This window comes from Babylonia areolata, chromosome 26 (assembly GCF_041734735.1).
Source record: "Babylonia areolata isolate BAREFJ2019XMU chromosome 26, ASM4173473v1, whole genome shotgun sequence".
Lineage (NCBI taxonomy): Eukaryota > Metazoa > Mollusca > Gastropoda > Neogastropoda > Buccinidae > Babylonia > Babylonia areolata.
The window spans coordinates 12,879,661-12,904,770 of record NC_134901.1 but is presented as its reverse complement, the minus strand read 5'-3'; the positions used below and the strand labels follow the sequence as shown (position 1 = coordinate 12,904,770).

The 25,110-nt window shown below is 40.2% G+C and overlaps 1 protein-coding gene across 1 annotated transcript; it reads left to right on the top strand.

The window, feature by feature from the left end:
• The first annotated feature begins 777 nt into the window (after window positions 1-777).
• Window positions 778-16,221, top strand: LOC143300126 (uncharacterized). The gene is made up of 6 exons (XM_076613657.1): window positions 778-1,164; window positions 6,450-6,655; window positions 7,475-7,606; window positions 8,267-8,473; window positions 8,978-9,031; window positions 11,293-16,221. The coding sequence occupies exons 1-5, from the start codon at window positions 855-857 to the stop codon at window positions 9,008-9,010; spliced, it is 888 nt and encodes a 295-aa protein (XP_076469772.1). The 5' UTR covers window positions 778-854; the 3' UTR covers window positions 9,011-9,031; window positions 11,293-16,221.
• The last annotated feature ends 8,889 nt before the right edge of the window (window positions 16,222-25,110 follow it).

The following is a 25,110-nucleotide window of genomic DNA, read 5'->3' as shown; positions in this document are numbered from 1 at the left end:
TTGTGGAGCATTGCGAGTCTGGCGCAGCGACGTCGTTGTTCGAGCACTGGCACGGGCCATTCAAGAAGCGTCAGCATGTCTGTAACACTGGAAGTGTTGCGGTAGCGGTTGGTGACGAATCTGGCTGCCCTTCGCTGGACCTTCTCAAGGGTTGTGACTGTGACTGAGCTTGTTGGAGTTTGGGTCCCATACAGTGCAGGCAGACTCCACAATTGGACGAACCATTGCTTTGTAGGCCAGCTCCTTGGTGCGGCTGGAGCACACCTTCAAGTTCCTTCTCAAGAAGCCCAGTGTCTTGTTGGCCTTAACGCAGATGTTCTCGATGTGCCGTGAGTGAAGTCCAGCTTAGTCTCCAGCATGACCCCAAGGTACTTTGTGGAGGTGACTCTCCAGTGTCTGGCTGTGGAGGGTGTAGTTGGAGAGAAGAGGAGAGTGGCTTCGAGTGAAGGGCAGCACACTGCACTTGTCTGGATGGAAGACCATGTCCCATTCTCTCTCCCATTGTTCCAGGCGTTGGAGGTCCTCCTGAAGCTTGGCCGTGGGACTTCTGCACAAGTGATAAGCCTGTAGACTGCTGTATCATCAGCGAAAAAAAATATTTAGGATGCTGAAATAGGACTTTAGCCCAGACCCTGTAATGTATGTCAGCACTCGGTGGGTTATCATTGTGGAAACAACGGACATAATTATTGACTGAACTTTCCCTTTCTCCGACAAATACTAACAATCCATGGGGCGCCTGTGGCTGACACTCCAGATTGACGCATGCGCGGAAATGCAAGACCCGCACGGAGTCCGATTGAGCAACTTGCAGTTTGTTTTCTTGTGTAGTTGACATCGGACAGGACGCAAGCATGGCTTTTCGACAGGTCACAAGTTACACCAAAGCAACCAGTAGCCGACCTGACTCTTTTCTGAAGGTCCTGTCGTCAACAACACCTCGCTATTGTTTGATTCCGCCTTCTGCGACTTGTTTGTTCAATCAATTTCCATCGCAGACCCGCCCTATATATGTGTCGTCTGCTTCAAAATGTGGCCAGAGATTGCTTTTGGAAGGGATTCAGGGGCCGCTTTCAGCTTTGCCGACTTTGAAAGAAAGCAGGAAAATATTGGAGAATGCCGTCAAAGAAGCCAATGTAGGATTCAGTCAGCAAGGGATTCAAGGTAAGGCTGGGAAGTTGTGCTGAGTTAGCTTAATGAACCGTTGTTTTTGCTCACGCGTCGGGCACGTGGTTCAAACGTGCCGCGCGGTATGTTAGGTCAGAGACAACGAATGACCGGATGTACGCGATGGCTAACATTGGGTTACGCTGCTGGTCAGGCATCTGCTTGGCAGATGTGGTGTAGCGTATATGGTTTTGTCCGAACGCAGTGACGCCTCCTTGAGCTACTGAAACTGAAACTAACATTTCTCTTCATTGTGAACGTGTACTGGTTTATGGACAGATTGAAACAAAAAATGTATGAGAGTTAATAAAACTAGCCGCTTTGGGCTAAGTTAATGTTTGTACAAGCCATATGTTTAACTTTAAGTATTATGGTATTCGGATTTAACAACAACAGTAACAACACACACACACACACACACAACACACACACACGCGTTTTCACATTCTTCATTAGGCCTACACTTTATCTGATATTTGTATTGCTGGTAAAAGTCCTGCGCGCGCACGCACACACACACAGGCGCGCACACACAGACACTGACAAAATTTTATATGCCAGAGATTGTTCAGAATGTAATGTGATTTTATCCAGTTTAGCAAATCTGAGGTGAATCAAAATGTATCTTTAATAAAACTGATAGGACAAGTTTGCATTTGCAGTGTTTTTATTCTGTAAATTTTAAAAAGAAGAAGAAAAAATATATTCTGGTCAGTGCTGTATTACTATTGTTCATGCTTTGGCATATATATTTTTGTTCATGCAATGTGCACGTGGCTTTGTTATGTCTTTTGGGGTGAATGTCCTGAATGACCATTAACATATCATAGGCATATGATGAGTGGCTGTTTTCGGTTTGTGCATGTATTGAACTGGTATATGGTAATTCACTAGCTGTGAAATTTGGCCAGTGCATTTGATTAGCATTTTTGGGAAATGTGGACAACCAATAGTTTTTAAAAGATTTACCCCCCATGCCCCCTTTTTATTTTATTTTTATTTCTTTTACTTAATTAAAAAAAAAAAAATCAATTTAGAAAAAAATGGATAAAACTAAAAGTTGATGCAAAAATCAGTGCAAATTTAATATGCAGCAGGAGCACACAGACACACATGTACACACACTGACAGCCTTCATATTTGAATCTCTCCATCATTATCTCTCCTCTCATCCTACCCCTCATCCACACTTCTCAGCTCCTTTCCAAGCCCCCTCCCTGATCCTCCAATCCCTCTTCCCATCTTCTGATCTACACCAGTGCAATATATATATGCCAGTTAAAAGAGAGAAGATAGAACCTCACATTACATGAGAGGTGTTGTTAACTGCTTTTATGTAGCCGATAAAGTCTCCATTTCTCATGAAAATCTTTTTGAGCTCAGTCTAAAAGGGAACATAATTTCAAGATGGTCTGCATGCTTTTTGTCTATCCTGGTGGCATCATGAAAGCTGTTCAAACATAGGTTTTACACTATAGAGGCACACACACCCTTCCAATATTATGTTTTTTCTTTCTCCAATCACTGACACTCACCCTCTCCATTTTAGATTTGGTACTCAATCTTTTCCACATTCTGTTCTCTCTGTCTGTCTGTTGTCTGTCTGTCTGTCTCTCTCTTCCTTTCTTAGTCCCCTCCCCCTTCCCCCCTCCCCTCCACCTCATCTGCCCCCCTTTTCTTTTGAATATACAGAAATGTCGATTTCTAATTAATACTAACAATCATCATTATGATAGGAATGATAATAATCCAAATAATAATAATATCATTTATTTTCACTCTAATATCATCGTCTTAGATGAACAGACTAAATAAATAAACGAACGAACGGCACATTTTGTGCAAATAAACACTATAGAGGCATATTTTGTATAAACTGATAAGATTGACACTGAATAAGGTATATATATATATATAGTTTGAACTTGCTGTGTCATTTTGCTCACCAGTTTTTGACCATGTTTTGCACTGTGGTCATAATGCTTAGTCACTGAGTTCTCTGCCTTAGACACAGAGGTTCTCAGTATCCAGTAAGTTTGTTATCTTTGCTGTAAGAGTGCATGGGATGACCTGCTCTGTTCCTTTCAGGACACTTGCACCATTAGTCCATGTTGATCAGCTCAATAAAATCTCTAGTCATGGCAGATCTGAGAAGTTAAAATCATCTTTCTTTTTTTTCATCCCAACAATTAGAGTTTATGATTTACTCATAATTTATGACATTGGATTAGAATCTATTAACTGAAAAGAAAAAAAGAAGAATGAAGAGAACTTGTAATCAAAAACAAAAATTCTGTCTATCAATATTTCTGTCGATCTGTCTATCTGTCAGCCTTTAGTTTAAAAAGATATACAAACACATTTTTTGAATTTATTTTTTAAGAGGAGACAGTATTTCATTTTCATTAGAAATTATAGACAACATATCTATAAATATGGGATGGATTTAGGGCTTTAGATTAAAATTTTTTTTTTTTATATATGTATATATATATATATATATATATTTTAAATGTATATATACTTTTCCTCCTTTTATTTTCTTAATTAATTTCTAATTATTAATATCAGGATGAATGATTTAGAGAGTGAGGTATAATAAGAATATTAGGGATCCTTCAGCTGAAGGTGTGCGTGTGCGCGCATTTGTGTGTGTGTGTGTGTGTGTGTGTGTGTGTGTGTTTTACAGGCTGGCATTTCAAAGAGTCACTTATACATTGGTTTAGATTGCTATTCTTCTGTTTGTTTTCCCAGCCAGCTCCTCAGTCAAAGTGTATCTCTGTATATACAGTGATAATGTAAACAATGACAAGTGCCTACAGCATGAAGTGACAAAAACCAAACACACAATCACATGACACTCAAGTCACACTGACACACACACACAACATAGCTGCTGAATGTAATCAATATATATGTTATTAGATTCTTTTGAGTTTTTTTTTAGTTTGGCAGTGTGTTTAGTTTTTTTGTGTGTGTGTGTCAGTGCTCTCAAACATGACGAAAATCAAAATGTAGATATCTGATGCATCATACAAAGAAACAACAACAACACCACCCCCCAAAAAACAACAACAAAAAAACCAAAAAAATCACAGCTTCACTTTCCATGTGTTGAGAGACTGGCTCTTTGAAGGTTCACTTTGTGGGATCAGAAAACCTTTTTAAAACACCCACCCTGTGCATTTTGCTTCCCTCCCAGTCCCAGCCAATGTTTCCCCTTTACAACCTCCTCCCCTTTCCCTCTGCCCTCCCCCCAAGCAATCTGTTTAACCCCTTGACTGCTGATACTTTTTGAGGTCAACTGTATTCCATAATTATGTTTTGGAAAAAAAAGCCGTGTCAGTACTATGTATGCAATACAATTTTACAAATGTTGCTTCTTTATTTTTGGCCATTTTCCAGTTTTGCATGAAATTACACTGACTGTTGCAAAATAAGTACTTCTCTAATTGGGAAGTAAAACAAAAGGACTCGATCTGTGATTTTTTAAAGATAGTATTTATTGAATATTATATCAATTTATCATATATGTTTTATGATATTTTGTGAACATATCTGCATATAAACTCACATGCACTCAACATAGTAAGAAACAAAAAGAAGCAATTAGCTTCAATCTCTTCTTCATCAGAATTATTTTCTGAATCTTTGTATGTTTTTTTCATCAATGCCCGCATCATTTATACTTTCCTCCTCAAACATTTAAAAGGACTTAGAGTCCAAGACCGTCATGATGTCGCTATTTTGAAGAGGACTTGTTTCAATTATTGGTAGAAAAAATGATTTCGCAAGAACTGCATGAATTAGTGATTTTGAAAAGGGGAAGAAAATAACTTTTATGAACCTCTCCTGAGCCTACCAACATCAGTCAGTGGTTCTCCACCATCTAGAATGGGCACAAACGTTATTTTGATGAAATACCTCTTTTAATGGAGATACTGGGATAAGCGACACTTTGGTACTTAAAAAGTCCATGTGGCAGGGGGAACTATGCCGAGAGAGAGAAAGAGTCCATGTGTGCGTGCGTGCGTGCGTGTGTGTGTGTGTGTGTGTGTGTGTGTGTGTGTTCAGATAGGGTTTACGGAAGGGTCAGAGAGCGCTGTTAATCTAAAGGATGAGGCAGTCAAGGGGTTAATTGACTGAATGCCACAGGGTATAAAACCAGTCAATGTGACAGTGACTGTGTGCTGGGGAGGTAGGTAGCCTGTTATGTATATATTGCTGCAATAAAATTTATAGTGCTTTCTCTATTGTAGGTAAATGTATGTGTCAGTCACTCTCTGTCATAAGTGGTGTCAGTGTGCAACATTTATTTCAACACTCTTCTTTGATGCAGGGAACTCAAGAGACTGAAGTGGAGTGATTTTCCTTAAGGTTTGCAATATGAGAGCTGAAAAAGTATATCATGTTAGTAAATACACAGTAGGGGTGTATCAAGATTATCCAGACAGTTTTTATTGGCTTTAGTTTTAATAGAAGAATTGAATACAGGCGGGGGACATTAAAAAATGACAGCAATCAGCAAGTCTCCACACTGCATATATAATATCTGTAGAAATATATATATATATTTTTCCTTCTCTTTTTCATATGCATATAATTATTTGTTTTACTATCAAAGTGGATTTTGTACTGAATTTTGCCAGGAACAATCCTTATGTTGCCATTGGTATTTTTGCTTGCTCTAAACACATGCAACACATAGAACCTTTGTTTCAGGAACATCAGCAATCTTCAATCACTGAATCAGTCCCTCTTAGTCTTAGTCTTACTTTATAGAGATGTGCACTTTCTTTCCAAGTCATCACGGAATCTCATTTCTAAACAGTGCATATTTTTTCTGTTTTTTGTCCTTGTTTGTTTTGTATTGTTTACCTTTTTAGGCCTCAGTGCTTGGCTTACATCTGCAGATTGACATAAGCTAAAAGTTGGGCCAACTGCAAAGTGAGAGCTGTATGACAAATGGTTTCTCCGCTGCAGTCTGTATTGATTCAAAGCATAATCTTTTGTGAAGGACTATGACTCTCAAACTAGGAGGCAAGATTGGACTGGCTCTTAGTCTTCGTGTTGCAGCCTTGGGGGCTCGTTGGTGTTTGGGGATCATCCCAGTGCTGACTGCCCTAAAGCCCTCTTGGTGGGGAGAGTTGGGATGCAACTTACGCATGATATATAATCAAATTCTAGCCCAGATAGTCAGGACAGCAGTTGCCTTCTTCGCTGTTTCGATAGTCATGGTCGGACAAGACTGACCATCATATGTATGCATATTGTTTACCCAGGTTACAGGCACAGCACACAGCAGACGTACCACAGCTCGGCAGGCCTGTCCACCCAGGTGACCCCAGACTGGGACATGGAGGACACAGCCTGTCCTCAGGGGGTGCAGGGCAGTACTGATGGTGATGATGGTCCGTGCAGCTACTTCTCTGCCTGGCGTGACAACTGCAGGCGATACGGGCTGTCCGACTGTGACCAGCAGGTCCAGGTAATAATGATAGTAATAATGATGATAGTGATGATATAATAATGATAATGATAATATTAATAACAATAATAAAATAACAAGAATTAGTATTATATAGTGCTAAATCTTGTGCAGAGACAAATCAAAGCACTTTCACACAAGTCAGTCATACACATGCATGACAGAGGAGGGAGGCAATCTTGGGAAGAGGTGGGTTTTTAAGGCCAGACTTGAAAGAGTTGAGTGCGGAGACCTGACAAAGTGATGATAATGGTAATAATGATAATGATGCTAATAACAATATTGATGATGATGATAAGAATAATAATTATTCATATGGTTCATAATTTTGCATAATGAAACTTGATGCGCTGTGCACACACTACTTACTCAATTCATGCTCTAAAACCATGCACCATAAACAGCCATCCTCACACACACAACCTGCAACATAGTTAAGGGAATTTTTTTGTAGATATGGGTGGTCAGTAGTGGTTGTGTTACTTGTGTGGTGTGGTTGATTTTGTTGCTATATTGTTTTAGACATTGTGACACAGTACTGTGTGTGTGTGTGTGTGTGTGTGTGTGTGTGTGTGTGGGTGAATGAGGGCTTCTGATGAGTGAAAAATACTGGTGTCCCAAATACTTTTTTTACCATAATGTTGATAAAAAAAAAAAAAGAGAGAGAAAATTTTCTTTATTGAGTTTTACTTTGTTTCGGTAATAACACACATTTCAGATTAGCAGCCCTGGACCCTGGCTGCAAACTTCTCAGTGTTACAAAGAAACGTCAATTACTCCCTCGCATGCTCATGGCATGGCTTGTTTTTGTGTGGTCAGGGAATTCAGTCAGGACGCCTGACACTGGCCCAGGTACTGGCGGAACAAGAAGCACTCATTGCTGAAATTGCTGAAAACTATCGCAAGAGAGTCACGGAACACCCTCTGGATGCCCAGGATGAAAGCTTGCAGGTACTGTGGGATGAGCGATAAAAAGAACAGTAAATAAAAAGAAAACACTCTCTCTCTTTCTCTCTCTCTTCTCCCTTTCCAAGAGACAGTCATGGCTATATCTGCATCTGTGTGTATGACTACAAACCAAACAGAGCACCTATAATCTTTACTTTTTTTTTTTAAACTGAAGCACAGTACACAAGACAACATTGTTCATTTTGAGTTTACCTCAGTTTTATTCAGTTCACAAAGTTGGGGTTATTTTTGTGTAATCTGTTTTGTGCTGGATATTTTTAATTTGGCTAGGCTGTTTTCCCAGAGTTCTCAAATGCATTTATAACCATAATGAACAAAAGCATTGATTAGAGTGTCTTTATTAGTCGTATTACCAGGTGTGTTGAGGTCACAAGGAATATCAGGTTGGGGTGGGGGAGGGGGTGTGATAGTACATAAAAAGTTCAAATATGAATTGGAAGCCATATATAAAACTCAAATACAGTAGGAATCCAAATGTAATTGGATTTAGAATAATTGTTTGTGCAACAAATTCATGTATGTGTGCGCATGCACACATTTACGCACACATACACACTCCCTCTCTCTCTGATGCACACACACATTTGAACTTGTTAAACAAGCCTAACACAAAATAAAACTCCATGTCTCTTGTTCCCCTAGGGAGCCCAGGGGGACATGGAACTACCAGCAGTTGACAGCCCATGCCCCCAGGGGGTGCAGGGGGAAGACTGCGTGCAGTTCAAGCTGTGGCTGGACAACTGCCATCGCTTCGGGCTGCACCAGTGTCTGCAGCAGCTGCAAGGGCTCCAGTCTGGCCGCCTCACCCTGGCACAGATCTTTGAGGAGCAGGAGGCCACCATCAGAGAGGTGGGTGGGTGTGTCTGTGTGGTGGTAGTGGTGGTGGTGGTTGGTGGTCATGGTGTGGGGTACAGGGGGCGAGGGGATGCAGTGTGCAAGGGTAGGAGAGGGGGATGTTCTAAACTGTGAAACTTGGAACTTGGAATGAAGTGAATGTGTTAAAGCAAACACACGTGCACAAAACACACACACAACATACACACATACATAAACACACACACTTACATACACACAACACACACACACATAAACACAACACACACACACACACACACACACACACACACACACACTCACCACTCCAAATGCCAACATCAAAACAAAACCAAAACAGCCCCAGCCTGAAATTGACAGTAGTACTACAAAACAAAACCGTGCTATATAACTCAACACAAATGCTGTTTTATGCATTCACTTTTTCTCCTGTATTTTCTTAAGTCTTATGTTCACTTTTTTGCAGTTTACATATTCAAGTATAAATGACTGAATTGATAAACATTGTGTGTTGAACAGGTGGTGAAGCGATATCAAAAGCAAGGAAACTGATACACTGGTGTCAAACTGCAGGTGAATTAAATGTGTGTGTGTTGTGTGTGTGTTGTGTGTGTGTGTGCATTCAGAATAATCTGTAGAACAGTCAACAAAGACCATATATGCTACATTTTGCGGACTGTGTGGACTATAAGGCAATACTCCCCCCCCCCCCCCAACTTTGACCTCTGTGCCTTATAATACCATGCGCCTACTGTTAAGTCTGATGTTCATGGCAGTGAAATTGAATGAAGCCATCCCATGTTTTAGAATGAAAACACATTTACACAAACAGCACAAGGGAGAATGGTGACAGGACAAATTACAAGAGACGAACATCAAAAGAACAGACAAGCAAGCACACGATGCAACGTGAAGTGGGTATAGATGTTGACATCAGGGCCTTGATATCGACATCAGCTGAAGGTGCAAACATGACAGCAACAACTGTTGACCTGAAAATGCTTGACTCCTTGTTTATGATGCATGCCCTATAAGATACACTGTGCCTTATGTATTGTTCAAATCAGGTATTTTGAAAAAAAACACGTAGGATGTGCCTTGTAATTGAAGCATACTGTAGTCAGTAAGATATGGAAGATTAAAAACAAGAAAAGATGCCCAGAGGAAAAGCAACAACAACAGAATTCAAGGAAGTTGAGCATCTGTGCTACAGTTCAACAAAGGTCACCAAAAATAACTCACGAAAAACAGGAGAGACAGAAAAGAAAAGTAGATTTCAAGATTGTCATGTGCAGGAGTTTATTTAAATGATCTTTGTTATGCCCATCTGACCACAAAGAGCCAAAGCAGGGCTGAAAACAATGTTGACATTGATTCTGCAGAACCTGAAAAAAACCCAACAACAATTGGACAGGAAACTTTTGCACAAATAGGAGGCATAGTTGGTTTGAAAACAAAATGCACCGAGACGTTAAGACGTTAATGACAGTTGCTTCCCTTCCTTCACAGAACATAGATCATAATTTAAAAAAAAAAAAAAAAATCATTTAAGTAATTTGCCTACCATGTATCTTTCAAATCATTTTACTGTGAAGGTATCTGTTTTGTTTATTTTGTTTCATTTTTGGCTAATGCCTTATACAAACCTAGGGTAGGCTCTTAAGGCCTGATCAGCATGTTGGTTTTATGGGCAGATAAAGAATCTGCCCTTTTTTTTTCAAGCACATTTCAGCAAACTAATTCATATAAGTTTTTACTTTTTTTTAATTATTTTTTTTTAAATGTTCTTTAACAAGTGAGTCTTGATGGCCTTGCCTTTCTTGTTTTCTTTGCTGTGATTTGAAGTCTAGCATGCATGGAAGTGTCAGAAGTCATTCGTAATGTTGATGTTTTTTACTTTTTCACATTATTATCAGTTTTTTTCTCTTGTTAAAACTACTGTTTTTTGCAGTAATTTTGGTTAAATTGTGCTTAAATAACTATTTCAAATATTCCTCTTTTATTCCGCCCTCCTTCTACTTGGCTTCTCCTAACTCACCATTCAAACCCCCTTCTTTCCTACCTTATAAATGACAACACTGAATTGTGAAAATTCAAAATTTAACAAAATGTCTTTGAACACCAGTATGTGTGTTGGGACACAAAAATGATTACTTAATTCTCCTCCTCCGAAATGCTGGAGCATTCAGAGGCAGTGTTGAGTGGGGGAACTCTGTGATCTTCATTCTCCTGGAGAGGGGTCATACCTTAATTCTTTGGAAAAAAATAGTTAACTCATTGAACCATGCGCCTGAGCACTGCTGAAGTGTTGAAGTTTGTTTCATTAAAGGGTTTCTACATTTCTGCATGTGCATAAAATACAAGCAAATTGAATGAACAACTACAGTATTTCTGGCTGTTAATTTGAAGCAAAAATCTGGATTTCACTTTCTGCGTTTTCTGCACCAGTATGTGAGGGAAGCCTGCAGAGGCTGTGACTCCCTAGGGTTGAATGGGTTAATCAGTTACTTGCACATTACATGAATATTCACAGATACACACTCCTTTACAGCTTTACACACACACACATATAATTAGGTATTATTATTCAAATTATTAGACATATATTTCAAACATTGTAACTAGACACAGAATTCAAATTAAGTTGTTTAATCTGTAATAAAAACACACGTAATTCACACAAATATTATGAAATTTTAAGTTCTTTGTTCATTATTCTGGTTGAGGTTTTAAGAAAATGTGATATGAATCATATTTGATCCCACACATACAGTGACATTAAGTTTCAGCCTTTGCAGAACTCTGCAATATGTTTGTGTATGTTTTGTTTACAGATGCAGAAGAGATCTGGAAAACAGCTGTACATAACATCGTAGACCAGAGGATGGGTGCACTGTCATCATTGCTACAATGTTTGTTTATAGCTGTCTGTGGCATTGACGGATTTCAGATTTTTTGGGGTTTTTCAATATTATGTATTTATATAATATGTAATATGTATTTACTTTGGGGGCTTCTATTTTCCTCAGTGAGAATCTTTAAACCAGTTTGTTAGCTGTTTAATTTACTGCGACAGATTTTGCAGGAATTTAAATAATGTTTGTTTATTTCATCAGTGTTTTATAATCATAATTTACAAGTTATCAATTTCAGTGTATAATCACGTTGGGGGTTATTTTTCCTTCATGTGAATGTGAAAACCATTTAGTGAACTGTTTTGTTTTATTGCATTAGATTTTGCAGGAAAGTATTTTTAATTTATTTTGTCAATAGTTTTTATTACCTACTATAAGCTTTCAATTTCAGTCTATATTCTGTTAGTCTTAAGCAGGTATTCAAAGTAGAAGTGATAAATTGAGTGCATGGCTCCCATATTTGAATTGAGCATGTGTGCTTATGCAGATCATGTACATGTGAATAATCATAATAATAGGTCAAACCTTGATCAGAAATGAATCATGTAGGTGTGTGATTACTCGTTAGCAGCATGCTGTAATTAGTTAAAGTTGGTGTCACACATGAAGAAGTCATAGTGGTCTATATCATGAAAATCCATTGTCATATCACTGAATAAAAAAATGTAGGTCCCAGTCAATCAGATTTTATGAAAATTTACGAAATACATTGTGTCTTTATTACCAAGTGTAAAAGGGTCACAAGCAATATTAGGGGGATGGGCATTAGTTGATAACGAACACAAACATGAATTGAAAATCACCTACAAATATGCCAGGAATTTACACACACACACACACACACACACACATATGTGCATGAGTATATGCATGCACAAGTGCATACACTTAACATAAACACACAGAGAGCACATCAGTGCATGTGCTCTCTTGCCTATACATTTCACATTTACACCTGTTACACATTACAAGCAGAACTGGTGACTGGGTCTAAAGATGCATGGTTGCTGGTTGTACAACTATCTTTTAAATTTGTAATATGTGATAGAATAAACTTTGATGCCAATGATAGTGTGTTATTTTTGAGGTCAAAATGAAACCAGTTATGATTTACAATGCTTCATTTTTGATATATTTATTATTTTGTATTATTCATTTATTTATTTATTTATTTTTAACTTGCCTACATTCATGGTCCTCATGTTCTACTTTGCAGGAAGCCAAAGTGTTATCAGAGTGCATTGTTGTAGCTCATAATAATGGCTTTAATTAAAAAAAAAAGGATAAGTTGATATCTTGTGTTGAATTTATATCTCTTTTTGTTCAAAAAACATTTTTTGATAGTAACAAGTCACAAAAACAGAAGATGTTGATAAAAGTAAAATCACAAAATAAAGAAGAAAAAAAAAAGTTTAAATATTTTTCTCACTAAACTGATATGTGAAACACAGTCCTATGTAATCAGTGTTCCTTACAGAGAAATAGAAGAATCATTTTCTTCACAAAAACAGCCCTTGCATGCAATCTGTTTGTAAGGTTACAGATAAACAGGACTCATTTTCTCATTGATAATTTCATCAGGGGGCCTAACTTCAGTCCATAAAGTGCAACGTTGTTATGCTTGTAAGGATTATCTGCCCTGAACTGTGGGTTTGTGTGACTGTGTGAAAGAGAGACCGAGAGTCAGAGACAGAGAGAGAGAGGGATAGGAGGGAGGGAATATCAAAAGCTTAAAATGGACATTCACAAAGCCTAGGCAGCAAGAGAATCTGAGTGCATTGGCTCGAATCCAACACTCTCCTATATTTTCTCCCCTTCACTGGATCTTGAGTGATGGTATGGATGCTAGGTGTTCAGATGAGATGATAAACCAAGGACCTGTATGTAGAATGCTGTTAGCACACATAAAGAACCCATGGCAACAAAAAGGTTGTCCCTGCCAAAATTCTGCAGAACATTCCACATTGAATCCAACACTCTCCTATATTTTCTCCCCTTCACTGGATCTTGAGTGATGGTATGGATGCGAGGTATTCAGATGAGATGATAAACCAAGGACCTGTATGTAGCATGCTGTTAGCACACATAAAGAACCCATGGCAACAAAAAGGTTGTCCCTGCCAAAATTCTGCAGAACATTCCACATTGATAAGAAAACACAGTTGCAGACAGAAAAAAGGGTGGTGTGTTGTGACATGTTCTCCCTGGGTAGGGCAACCCAAGTTTCACACAAATCTAGTGTTTCAGAGAGTGATACAATACAACACATTACAGTACAATACAATATTATGTTATACTATACTCTACTATATACTGTACTGTACTATACTACACAACTCAGAATGTGTATTACTATTACATAGTTTACATAGTGTCAGTTTGTGCCTTACACCTTATAATTGATATGTTTTGTCTTAGAGCTCATCAAAGATTTTTTCTAAAGATACGATTTCATTTGAAGCACAAGTTAATGAAATGCATATGTGATGCCCCTTGCAGCTGGTACTTTTCCTGCCCATCACAAACTTTGCATTGTAACAAACTGCTAAAAATGCTTTTCTGAAAGACTATAGAAAATCAGTTGTTCATCTTTGTTTTTTTCCATTCCAGAAATACTGTAGAATACATGTTTAAAAAGTTACACTTAGTTTTCTAGGAGGATTTAGAAACGATTTACATGGATACCATGTTTATTTTCAGAAATGTTATGGAAAACATTTGTTAATATTTAGAATTTGTCTTTTTGTATAATATGGTGCATGATATTTGGTTCACTTTTTGTTGTGGATGTTTTAAGTATTATGGAAAATGCTTGTCCTCATTTACAATTTTTTTTCTGAATGATTATGGAAAATTACTTAACATTTACATTTTTTAGACAACTGTAAAATTGCTTGCTCAGATAAGATTTTGACCTGTTGTACAGAGACAAAATTATCTTTTGGGAATATATATATTTTTCTAAATTGAACACAAATATAAAAAAAAACCCCACAAAAATCATTCTTCTTCCTGAAGTGAACAAAACAAGATGTGCCATTAGTTGTCAAAACTATCTCCTTTGACAGAAGCTAGCAATTTGTTGAAACATTTTTTTTTCTTTTGCTGATTGCAGAAGACTGATTAAAAAGCATGTGTATTAAAATACAATTAATAATTCATGGCAACATTTTTTGTTTCAAAGAAGATAGTGATTGAAGAGTGTCATTATGAGGCAATGAAATGACATCCCTCTGACAAAAATTATCAATTCATTTGCAACATTAAAGGACTTTTTTTTTTTTTTTTTTTTGAAAAAGAGAGTGATTTGAAAGTATATAAAATGATAAACAATATCAGCTTTATTCTCTTTCTTTTCATTGAAGTTGTTTTGATGTTGACTTTTGGTTGTGGTTATTTGTGTGTGTGTGTTTCTGAAACCACAAAATGAAATGGCTCAGTCACATGTTTTCTGTTTATAAAAAATGCATACGTTGCCTTATCCTGCATGCCCAAACAGGGGTCAAATGAGTAAGATTGCTAGACTTCGAGGTGAGAGGGAAGGGGGTGTTTTTTTTTTTTTTTGTGCCCTGCCGTCCTTTTGCTGAGGCCTAGACACTGGATAAACATTCACTGCCCCTATGGACCTGAAAGGCTTTGGGACCTTAACATCAACCTGTTTTTAACCATTGATCATTCAGTGGTGACTGGGTATTGTGCAGAAATGTCCAGTACATAAACAGATATGTATTGTGTATAATTGTCTCAGTTTCTTCAAGACAGACACTATGAGCACAGTTTCATAGTTTTTTTTCTGGTCAGTCTTGCCAAGCCAAGTGAAGGCAATATTTTGTGAACATTATTCTGGTTGGTTCTGGAGATAAATGCATGTTGGATGTTTCATTATCGCAAGTATGTTTTTGTTTAAAATATTAATTTGTATGGTACTTTTTTTTTTCTGAATGATGCAATGTTTTTTCACTGCTATTAATTAGCCCTTTTCATGGTATAGGGTGTTTATTTTTGTGATGTAACAGATTTAGCCCTTTTCATAGTACAGGGTGTTTATTTATTTTTGTGATGTAACAACCCCCCCCCACACACCCCCACCCATAGAGCGCCAGGTGTCTTTCAGTATAAATAGCATTCCCACCTCCTGGAAAATCTGTGCTGAAAACTTCATCTTTCCTATTGTTTATGCCTTTTTTCTTTCTTCACTATTATCTCCCTTATCTACCTTCCTTGTCCATACCCCCTCTCCCCTTTCCCCCCCCCAGTAAACCTTGACACTTTTCTCTGTCTTTCCTGCAGTCTATGATCTATTATCTAATCTGTTTTGCTTTTGCGATTAGTGATATTGCAAACACTGGGATGGACACTAGCTATTAATTTATATGCCTATATGGCCTTTTTTATGTATTTTTTGTGTGGTTTTGAAGTATTTTTTGCTCATTTTTGGGTGATTTTTTTTTTTTAATGGTATGATAAACGAAAGGGCTGACGTCCTTGACACAGTCTGGTTTTGAATTTGCCAGAAGGAGTTTAATGGTTAAGATAATATGTCATGGACTGCGTCATTTTGCATTTTTGCTTTCTTTCTTTCTTTTTTTTTTCTTTCACGTATGTGATAGAATTTTGTGTTGAACCCGGTGTAATCTTATTAAAAAAAAAAAAAAAAAAAAAATTGGGGGGTGGGGGGTTGTGCAGTCAGTTGGACTACCAGCAACATTGTCCAGTGGTGTAACAACCTGCAGCAGAATCTGCCATATCGTGAATGGTGGCTGAGGTGGTAGGGTGTGGTCAGTGTAAGTTTTGTCAGTGTTGTCTTTAGGTGTACCTTAATGAATTAAAAGGGTGTGTTTTCCAAATCGTGAGCGTGTTGCACTCAAGTGTGCGAATGTGAGTGTTGGACAGCTGTCTCTTTACTTCCTCTTTCCGAATTACCATGTCGGCTTCATTGTCTGTCATTGGAGTCAATAATAATAATGGATACTTATATAGCACACTATCCAGAAATCTGCTCTAGGTGTTTTACAAAAACGCTTTTGTTAACATAAAACATTATATCTATGTTACATACACACACCAAAATGTGACTACACACACACACACACACACACTGCATACATACATTTTAACATGCATGTGTATCTAACAGCTACCCTAACACATACGCACACATAGGCAGGCACAAACTTAAATAAACACACGCACACACAATACACATTCATATACATGCATGTAGTTATGTACACATACATACGTATACACACAGTCAAACACAGCTAACGCAAAGGAAGTGGACCTGCCACAATTGAACTTATTGCTGAGGGAAAAGGTGAGTTTTGAGACGAGACAGACTGAAGCCTGACTGAATGACAAGGGAAACGAATGATTTGCTCGGCTCAACCCAGGTAGGCAGCCTGTTGTTCAAATGACTGCATTTCTAAAGTGCTTAGACAGAGCTTGGTTTCTGACCGAGGACGTGTGCGATGTCAATATCAGTAATAAATCAAAATTAAACATGCACATGCGCACATGATGATCTTTTGCTCTGTTTTTCTCGCTCACTGTCTCACACAAACACACACAGGCAAAACACACACACACACTGTGACCCCCCCCCCCCCCACACACACACACACGAAAGAAAACCCGAACAACTGCCAGCAAAAAAAAACAAAAAAACCTACAAACCAAACTTTTCAGAATGCGTTCTTGTGCAAGATTAGCAGAGGATCAGCTCAGCCGGAACACGGCAATATCCTCAACACCGCTGCATTAAGATGATTGTGGTGGGGAGGAGGAAAAACAAAAAACAAGAGTCCACGCTGCCACAAAGAGACAGTTTGTACAGCTGTTTTTTTTTTTTCCATGTCTTGATGTCTGTGTCATCATAGGCTGAAGCGGTGTTGGAGCCCTGAGGGACAGCGGCAAGTTGTGATAATACACTGTGATGTGGAGCTAACTCCACTTCTCTGTCTGCCACATTGCCGGTCTCTGCGCTTGAAACCTCATTCGTTGCTACTGCATTTTTTTTTCTTGTTTATGTATATTTTTTCCCCTGGAACATTGTCATGAATTAAGATGCTCCACTGTGTATGTGTGTGAGCGCACGCGTGCGCGCGTGCGTGCGTGTGAGAGAGGGGGGAGGAGAGAGAGAGAGGGGGGGGGGGGGGGGGGGGGGAAGGGAGGGGAAGGAGAGAAAGAGATTGTGAGCTCACGATCATGCGTTCGTCATTGTACATTGCTCTAAGACCATTAAAACATATAATATAGTTTATACAAGAATAACTTTAGCATAATTGCTTTATTCAGCTCCTGAAATGTGAGCAGATTATTGCAAAATGTATTCTTTGATATCTGAAAATTTTGCGGCTCATGACGAATGAATGAAGTGGGTGTGGATGGCAGCACATACTGACACCAAAACAGAATAAACACTAAATCCAGCCACCGAGACCACACTGCCAACAGTAAAGGAGGAGATATTTGCAAAGCAAAACAGACAACAAAACCGTACCTGACATTTCAAACTTTTTCTCATCGCTCACTTTTTTTTTGGTCAGTTTTAAGGGGTCGTCAAAGCGTGCGGGCTGATCCACATACGCTACACCACATCTGCTTCAAACAAACAACAAAGGAGCGGATGCCTGACCTACGCATAACCCTGCAGCGTGCTGGTCAGGGCTTGAAGCATACCATAAGCATGTATAAAACAGCCTGAAATGAAACAAGGTAGATAAATAAGGTAACCAGATAAAAACAAATACATTGAAACAATGAAAAATGACAGGCAATTGATTGAAACAAAATAAGAATAAATAAATTGATCCACTTTCAGCGAACTGGTGCACACCCACATCCACAGGCAAACAGACAGAAAGACACACACACACACAAGCTTGTGTCAAGTTTCCGCCGAAAATATTTCCTCCGAAGAGAATCGTTCTGGATATGTCCTTTCATTACGTGCACGGCAGCTGATAACCAGATGTGGCTCAAGTCCAGACACCTGTGAGCGCGGACAAAAAACAGTAAGACAGCATAACTCAAACGAAAATCTGTTGGAAGGGGTTTTATGTAAATGCAAAAGGCCTGCCGGTAGTCCGCATAACAGTAACTGCAATACTTAAAGGTTAACGGTCCCATTGCCGTTTACGACCATCGTGGCAGTGAATATGTATGTATACTAAATGTGTCTGGGACTCGGAATAGGAAGGCTGGGTCCAATCCTCTCCTGCTGCTTTAAACCTTCTCCAATTGGTCAATACCCATTCACAGCAAGGTGGATAGAGGAAAATCGGAGTAAAATGCCTTTCCTAAGGACACAACACCGTTCGGAAAGGGTGACCTGGGCCCTGATCACTTGTAGACACAGCATCAGAAGCCCAACGCCAAAACCGATTCTACCACGGCGCCTGCACAGCGATAGTATATTAAAATCAAACGACAACCCATCAAAAGGGATTCAATGTCAAGGCCTGAGGCCTACCAATAGTTCATACAACAATAACTGCCAACACTACTGCTGATAATAAAAGACCAGAGCACAGCTGAATTGTTCAGACGGATTTCATTCACCCCCATTCAACGTTCCAGATGTCTGATCCGAGAAGAAGGTAATATGACATCGATAATGACATCGACAGAGGAGTGACAGCCAGCCTGCCGTGGCGGAACGGGCACGAGTCAAGACCTTCTCGGATCACAGAAGTGATTTGTCTGGGACTGGACCAGACGATGGGTCTGCTGTCAGCACTCTCATGTCTGTGTACGATAGTCTTGACAGGCTTAGTAGGATTGTCGTGTCCGACTATGACTACCAAAACAGCACAAGGAGCAACTGCTGTCCCGACTATCTGGGCTTGATTTCGATTGCAGTGGAAAGTGTCTTGGTCAAGTTACATCCCCCACTCTCTCGGCCAATAGGGTTTTAGGATGGAATGGTTCCCAAAGGCCAGCTAGCCTCCAAGGCTGCAGCACTGAGAGCCAGTGCAATCTTGCCTCTTAGTATAGTCCTTTACAAGAGACTAAGCTGTGAATGAATTCCCATTGCATTGGACAAACCATAGATCGTAGCCAACAGTTCTCACTTTGCAGCTGGCCTGCATGACAATCTCTGGTGAAAGCCGAGCGTTAGATCAACGTTGTGGTGGAGGGACACAACAGTCGAATGGTCAAAGCGTTAGATTTTCAATCTGAGGGTTCTGGATTCAAATTCGTGTCACGGCGCCTTAAAGGTGGATATTTTTTTCCCGATCTCCCTGATGAGCATAATATGTGTAGACCTGCCATTGCCTGAATCTCCCTTCATGTGAAAACGCACGCAGAAGATCAACATTTAATACACAAGTTACAGGTCTCGTAATCCACGTCAGCTTTGGACGGGATATGAAAACAAGAACATACCAAGCATGCACAAACCCGAAAATGGAAAATGACAGTAAATATGACAGGGTAAAAACACACAAAATACACACACAAAAACAAAACAACACACTAGCATATACGAACGGACATAGGAGTTGTAGCCCAGGACCACACAAGAAGAGGAAGAAGAGGAAGAGGAAGAGGAAGAAGAGATTACTTGTGAATGTCAGAGAAAGGCTGACAGCTACCAGTGACGTAGGTGTTTTTTCCCCCAAAAGTGATTGACCGAACGTTCAGTGACGTAATTATCACGTTGCTGTTTCCATGGCAAAAAATAACAACAGGGACTTTGATGTGTGATACATACATACATGTACGAGGTAATTGCAGCCCTCCCACAGCTACCAGTCAATGGCTCGCTAGCAGCCCGTCCCACCAAGGCCGAGAGCCGGAAGGGCCTGAAGCTGACAACGTCAGGAAAAGCACCAGGAGCGGATGGAATTTTTTGTACTTTAATGTAGTGACAGAAACAGACAGAAAACAGAGATACGGAGATGAAACTAAAGCAATATAAACACCAGAAAAACAGAAAACGAACGTAACGTTACAAAGAAATCTGGATTCAGCGCGTGCGCGCGCGCGCGCGTGTACGTGTGTGTGTGTGTGCGTGCGTGCGTGCGTGTGTGTGTGTGTGTGTGTGTTTTAAAGGGAGGAGAGAGAAACAGAGAGATGAACAATCCAGTCCCTCTCTCTCTCTTCATCCCTCCCTCCCTCCCTCTCTCTTTCACACACACACACACACACACACACACACACACACACACACACGCCCACACAATTTCCATGTGTCCCTCCACAGGGCGTCGCTTCCCCCAAAATAAACTATTCATGAGCACTGAATTCATGAGCACTAAAAAAGTAAAAGTAATTCAAATGTTCACTGCAGTCTGCACACCAATGAAGTCTCTCCCCCCATTTGGAAAAAAAAGAAACGAAAAAAGAAAAAAAAGAAAAAGAAAAAAGAAAGAAACATTCAACGTCAGTCTGACGTTGTATGGGGGACAGGCACTGTTCAGGTTTAGGATCTGGCGATTTATATATATATTTTTTTCTCACGACAGATTTCTCTTGTGTGAAATTCGTGCTGCTCTTCCCGTAGACAGCGCTTCGTCACAGTGCTGCGACACCCAATTAATTTTTTTCTTTATGTCTGCAAGTATATCCATCTATCTATATCTATCTATCTATACACACATGTATATTGAATCAAAGTAGATTTTCTACAAAATTTCACCAGGGACGAACCTTTTGTTGCCGTGGGTTCTTTCAAGTGCGCTAAGTACATGCTGCACACAAGACCTCGTCAGAAAGACTAGCACCCTGACCACCACTCAAGGTCTTGTGGAGGGGGAGAAGGGTGTAGGTGGTAGTGGTGTAACAACCCCGGTCCGTATATGAGATTCGAACCCAGAAACACTCGCTTCCTAGTCGGGCGTATTGCAGCTAGGCCACGGCTCCACTGTTTCTTTTCCTGGTCACGCAAGGCTTAAGTTTAAAGCCCAGACAACGACGGAGACCATATCAGTCAGGGTTGCATGGTTTTCAGCAGACATCAGTGCCGGCACAGAAGACACACACGTGGAAGACTACTGAGCTGTAATTTCAGCAAACCACTACCAAAAAACCCCAAAAAACACATCGAGAGCAGTTTATTATCAAAGCAGCGATCTTTCCCAAAGACACCCTTGGGGGAAACCTGGCTGGAAACTATTCAGATGCTGACCAAGTCATTGGACAACTTGGAATTAAGGGATAGTGAAAAAGACACACCCGCCGCCTATGAGGCACAGTGGTAGAATAGGTATTAACTGATTACTTAAAAAACAACAACAACATACAAACAACAACAACAACAAAAATACCAAAAAACTGGTAGCATGGAACAAACAAGCGGTATTCAGCCTCGTAGGACGTCCTGTAAATTACCACATTTTCACACTTCATGTAATCACGGAGGTTTTTTTTTCTTCATATGAAGAAGACTTTGTTTTGTGTTTTCATCGACCACGGAAAAGCCTTCTGCTGTTATAAGGCGGTCATTCCTGTGGCGGAAGCTAACTGAGCAAGGATGTTCTATGTTGTTATAGACATTCATAACAAAGCTAAGTCTAGCGTTCAACAATAGCAGCGACCAGTTATCATCTGTTATGTACATATTTCCCCCTGGAATGTATGAGTATGACATTTATAAATCCTCCAATTTGACTCATGTCAAGGCCACACGGGATGATTTGGGACTGGGTTTGTACTGGAATGATTAGCTAACACATTCTCTCTCTGCTGGTTTGAACTGGAATGATCAGCTAACACATTCTCTCTCTGCTGGTTTGAACTGGAATGATCAGGTAACACATTCTCTCTCTGCTGGTTTGAACTGGAATGATCAGCTGACACATTCTCTCTCTGCTGGTTTGAACTGGAATGATCAGCTGATACGTTCTCTCTCTGCTGGTTTGTACTGGGATGATCAGCTAACACATTATTTCTCTGCTGGTTTGTACTGGAATGATCAGCTAACACAGTCTCTCTCTGCTGGTTTGAACTGGAATGATCAGCTAACACAGTCTCTCTCTGCTGGTTTGAACTGGAATGATCAGCTGACACAGTCTCTCTCTGCTGGTTTGAACTGGAATGATCAGCTAACACATTCTCTCTCTGCTGGTTTGAACTGGAATGATCAGCTAACACATTCTCTCTCTGCTGGTTTGAACTGGAATGATCAGCTAACACATTTTCTCTCTGCTGGTTTGTACTGGAATGATCAGCTAACACATTCTCTCTCTGCTGGTTTGAACTGGAATGATCAGCTGACACAGTCTCTCTCTGCTGGTTTGAACTGGAATGATCAGCTAACACAGTCTCTCTATGCTGGTTTGAACTGGAATGGTCAGATAACATCTCTCTCTGCTGGTTTGTACTGGAATGATGAGCTGATACGTTCTCTCTGATACGTTCTCTCAACGTTTCACTGTTGATATTATCAGAAAAAACAGGAAAGATTATCTACGGAGATCGAGATTTCATTATAGACACCCAAATACAATCAAATTTTCGTCACTGCTTAGCTCCTCTAAGAGAATCCAGTTGCCTACGTTCGCTAATTTGATACAACTCATAATGTCAAATATGTAATCAATCATGTGATTAATCATTATGTGTGTAAAAGAGAGAATGTTCTAATATCTTAACTATGTGATGTGTTTGTATTCTTTTTATACGTGTACTCCTAAGTTGTTTTTTTTCTGGAACAAACAAACTGTGGATTTTGGTCAGAATCCACTGATCCAGCGTTCACCGGTGATCACATCTCGAGGGCCCGTTTCACACCGGTGTTGTATGTTTGGGACAGGCGCTTTGCTCCGGTCTTCCTCATGTCTGAATGGGTAACTGACTTTGGTGGGGGCGGTTCATTGAAACGGTTGAAGGTGAAGACTGTGCTCCACCTTCCTTGCATGCCGAGCCCTGCACAGCGGATATGAACTCAACAGTCCCGATGGTCTTTGGAGCTTTAACCGTTTTTAACCACCAAAGCGTAGCTCATAAGTTTTCGTACTGCTAAGGACGATCTGCTGAAGCAAGTGCGTGGGGTCTTATGCATGAAATCTTACTACCGTAGTTGACAACTTCGCCATAGTTGGCAACTTTGTAGTTGGTTACTTCCGCTGCGCGAAATAAGTAATGTATAGAGAGTTACTTGAACCTTACTACAGGTCTTTCACGTAACCTCCCCACTCCCCCGCCCTACCTTCTCCCCACCACCCTAATCAATCCCCTTTTCTTGGCGTTGGTCACTGAGTTGGAAGCCCATCCCATCTGCCGTAGCCAGCTGCCTGTCCGCACAAATCTCTTCTGCGGACCATCCTGGCACGGCATCTGCAGTCAGCTTCAGTGGGGTCGGCAGAAAGTCCCTCTGAGAGAGGGTGGGGGTGAAGGGAGGGTAGGGATCAGGGGGAAGTAATTCATTGATGTTTGATGAAGAAGAGAGTGGACAAGAGACCGGCTGTTGTTGTCCTGTCGCAAATACATGTGAGCTGTGTGTCCTCTTTCGATATGTAATGAACATGACATATTTCCGTATCGTTCACACACTCAGCCCCCCCCCCCCCCCCACCCCCCACTCTGTGTCTTTTTCTTTTTTGTTTGCTGACTCTCAGTTTTCCCCCCTCTTTCAACACGAACAAGAAGAAACCGAAGAAAACAGCATCGCCAATGATCTAAATGATGCGACAAGGGGAGGCAATGTAAACTACGCTCTCCGTCATATCCATTCTATTGTTCACGGTCCTACAATTGATAATATTCGGAACATTTAGTTTTGTTTTCTTTCATGTCTGGCCCCTGAACATTGTGGGTGGGTGTCTACAAAGTGGGGGTGGGGGTGGGGGGTGGGGGTCGGGGGTGAGTACAAACATCCTGCCAATGGTAGGACACTGGACAAAAAAATATATTTGATACTAAACATACATCCTGAGAACAGTCATTTCCCAAACTGGGTGGTCAGACAGAGAGAGAGAGAGAGAGAGAGAGAGAGGACGAACTGCGGGAAAACAAATCATATAAGTTCACAAGAGAAACGACATCTATAGGCCTCTACAGATTTAACCGGTCCACAACTACAAATACTACTATAGTATTAAAAAAAAAAAAAAAAAAATCACACTCGACTGTCCCAATTGTCGCTAATCCCCCAGTCGAAGTTCCAAGTGTCTGATCCAGATGCCGAGATAATAACGACAACAGCTTGGACAGGACGACAGTCTGTCTTCCATCAAGATCTGACGCCAAGGAAGTGATCTGTCTGGTGTATTGGACCAGACAATAATTATAATTTTTTTTATTGGTCTGCTGTCAGATCAGGAATGCCTGTGTCTGTGGGAACCCGGGTGGCTGACTCAGAAAGTATTGGTGGTCAATTAATATATGGTCTGGCCTTGTGCGTCTTGGGACCAGATATAAATACCCCCAACCCTCCCCCGCTCCCCACTGTGAGGAATTCATAAGGTGCTATTGTATTATGTTGTGATTAGATAAAGTGATGATGATCATTATATTGTGTTGTTGTTCTTCTTTATCTTGCTTCTGCCAGTGTTTCCATGGACACGCAATAAGTTTCAACACACACATACACACACACACGCACGCACGCACACACACAATCGCGCGCGCACACACACACACACGCAAACACACACACGCACGCACACACACACACACATGCGTGCGCACACATACACACAACACACACACACACACTTTTCCTCCCCTATTTTAACCCCTCCCCTTACTCACCCCAAGGGACTCTTTTTCCCTGTCTGAAACGTATTC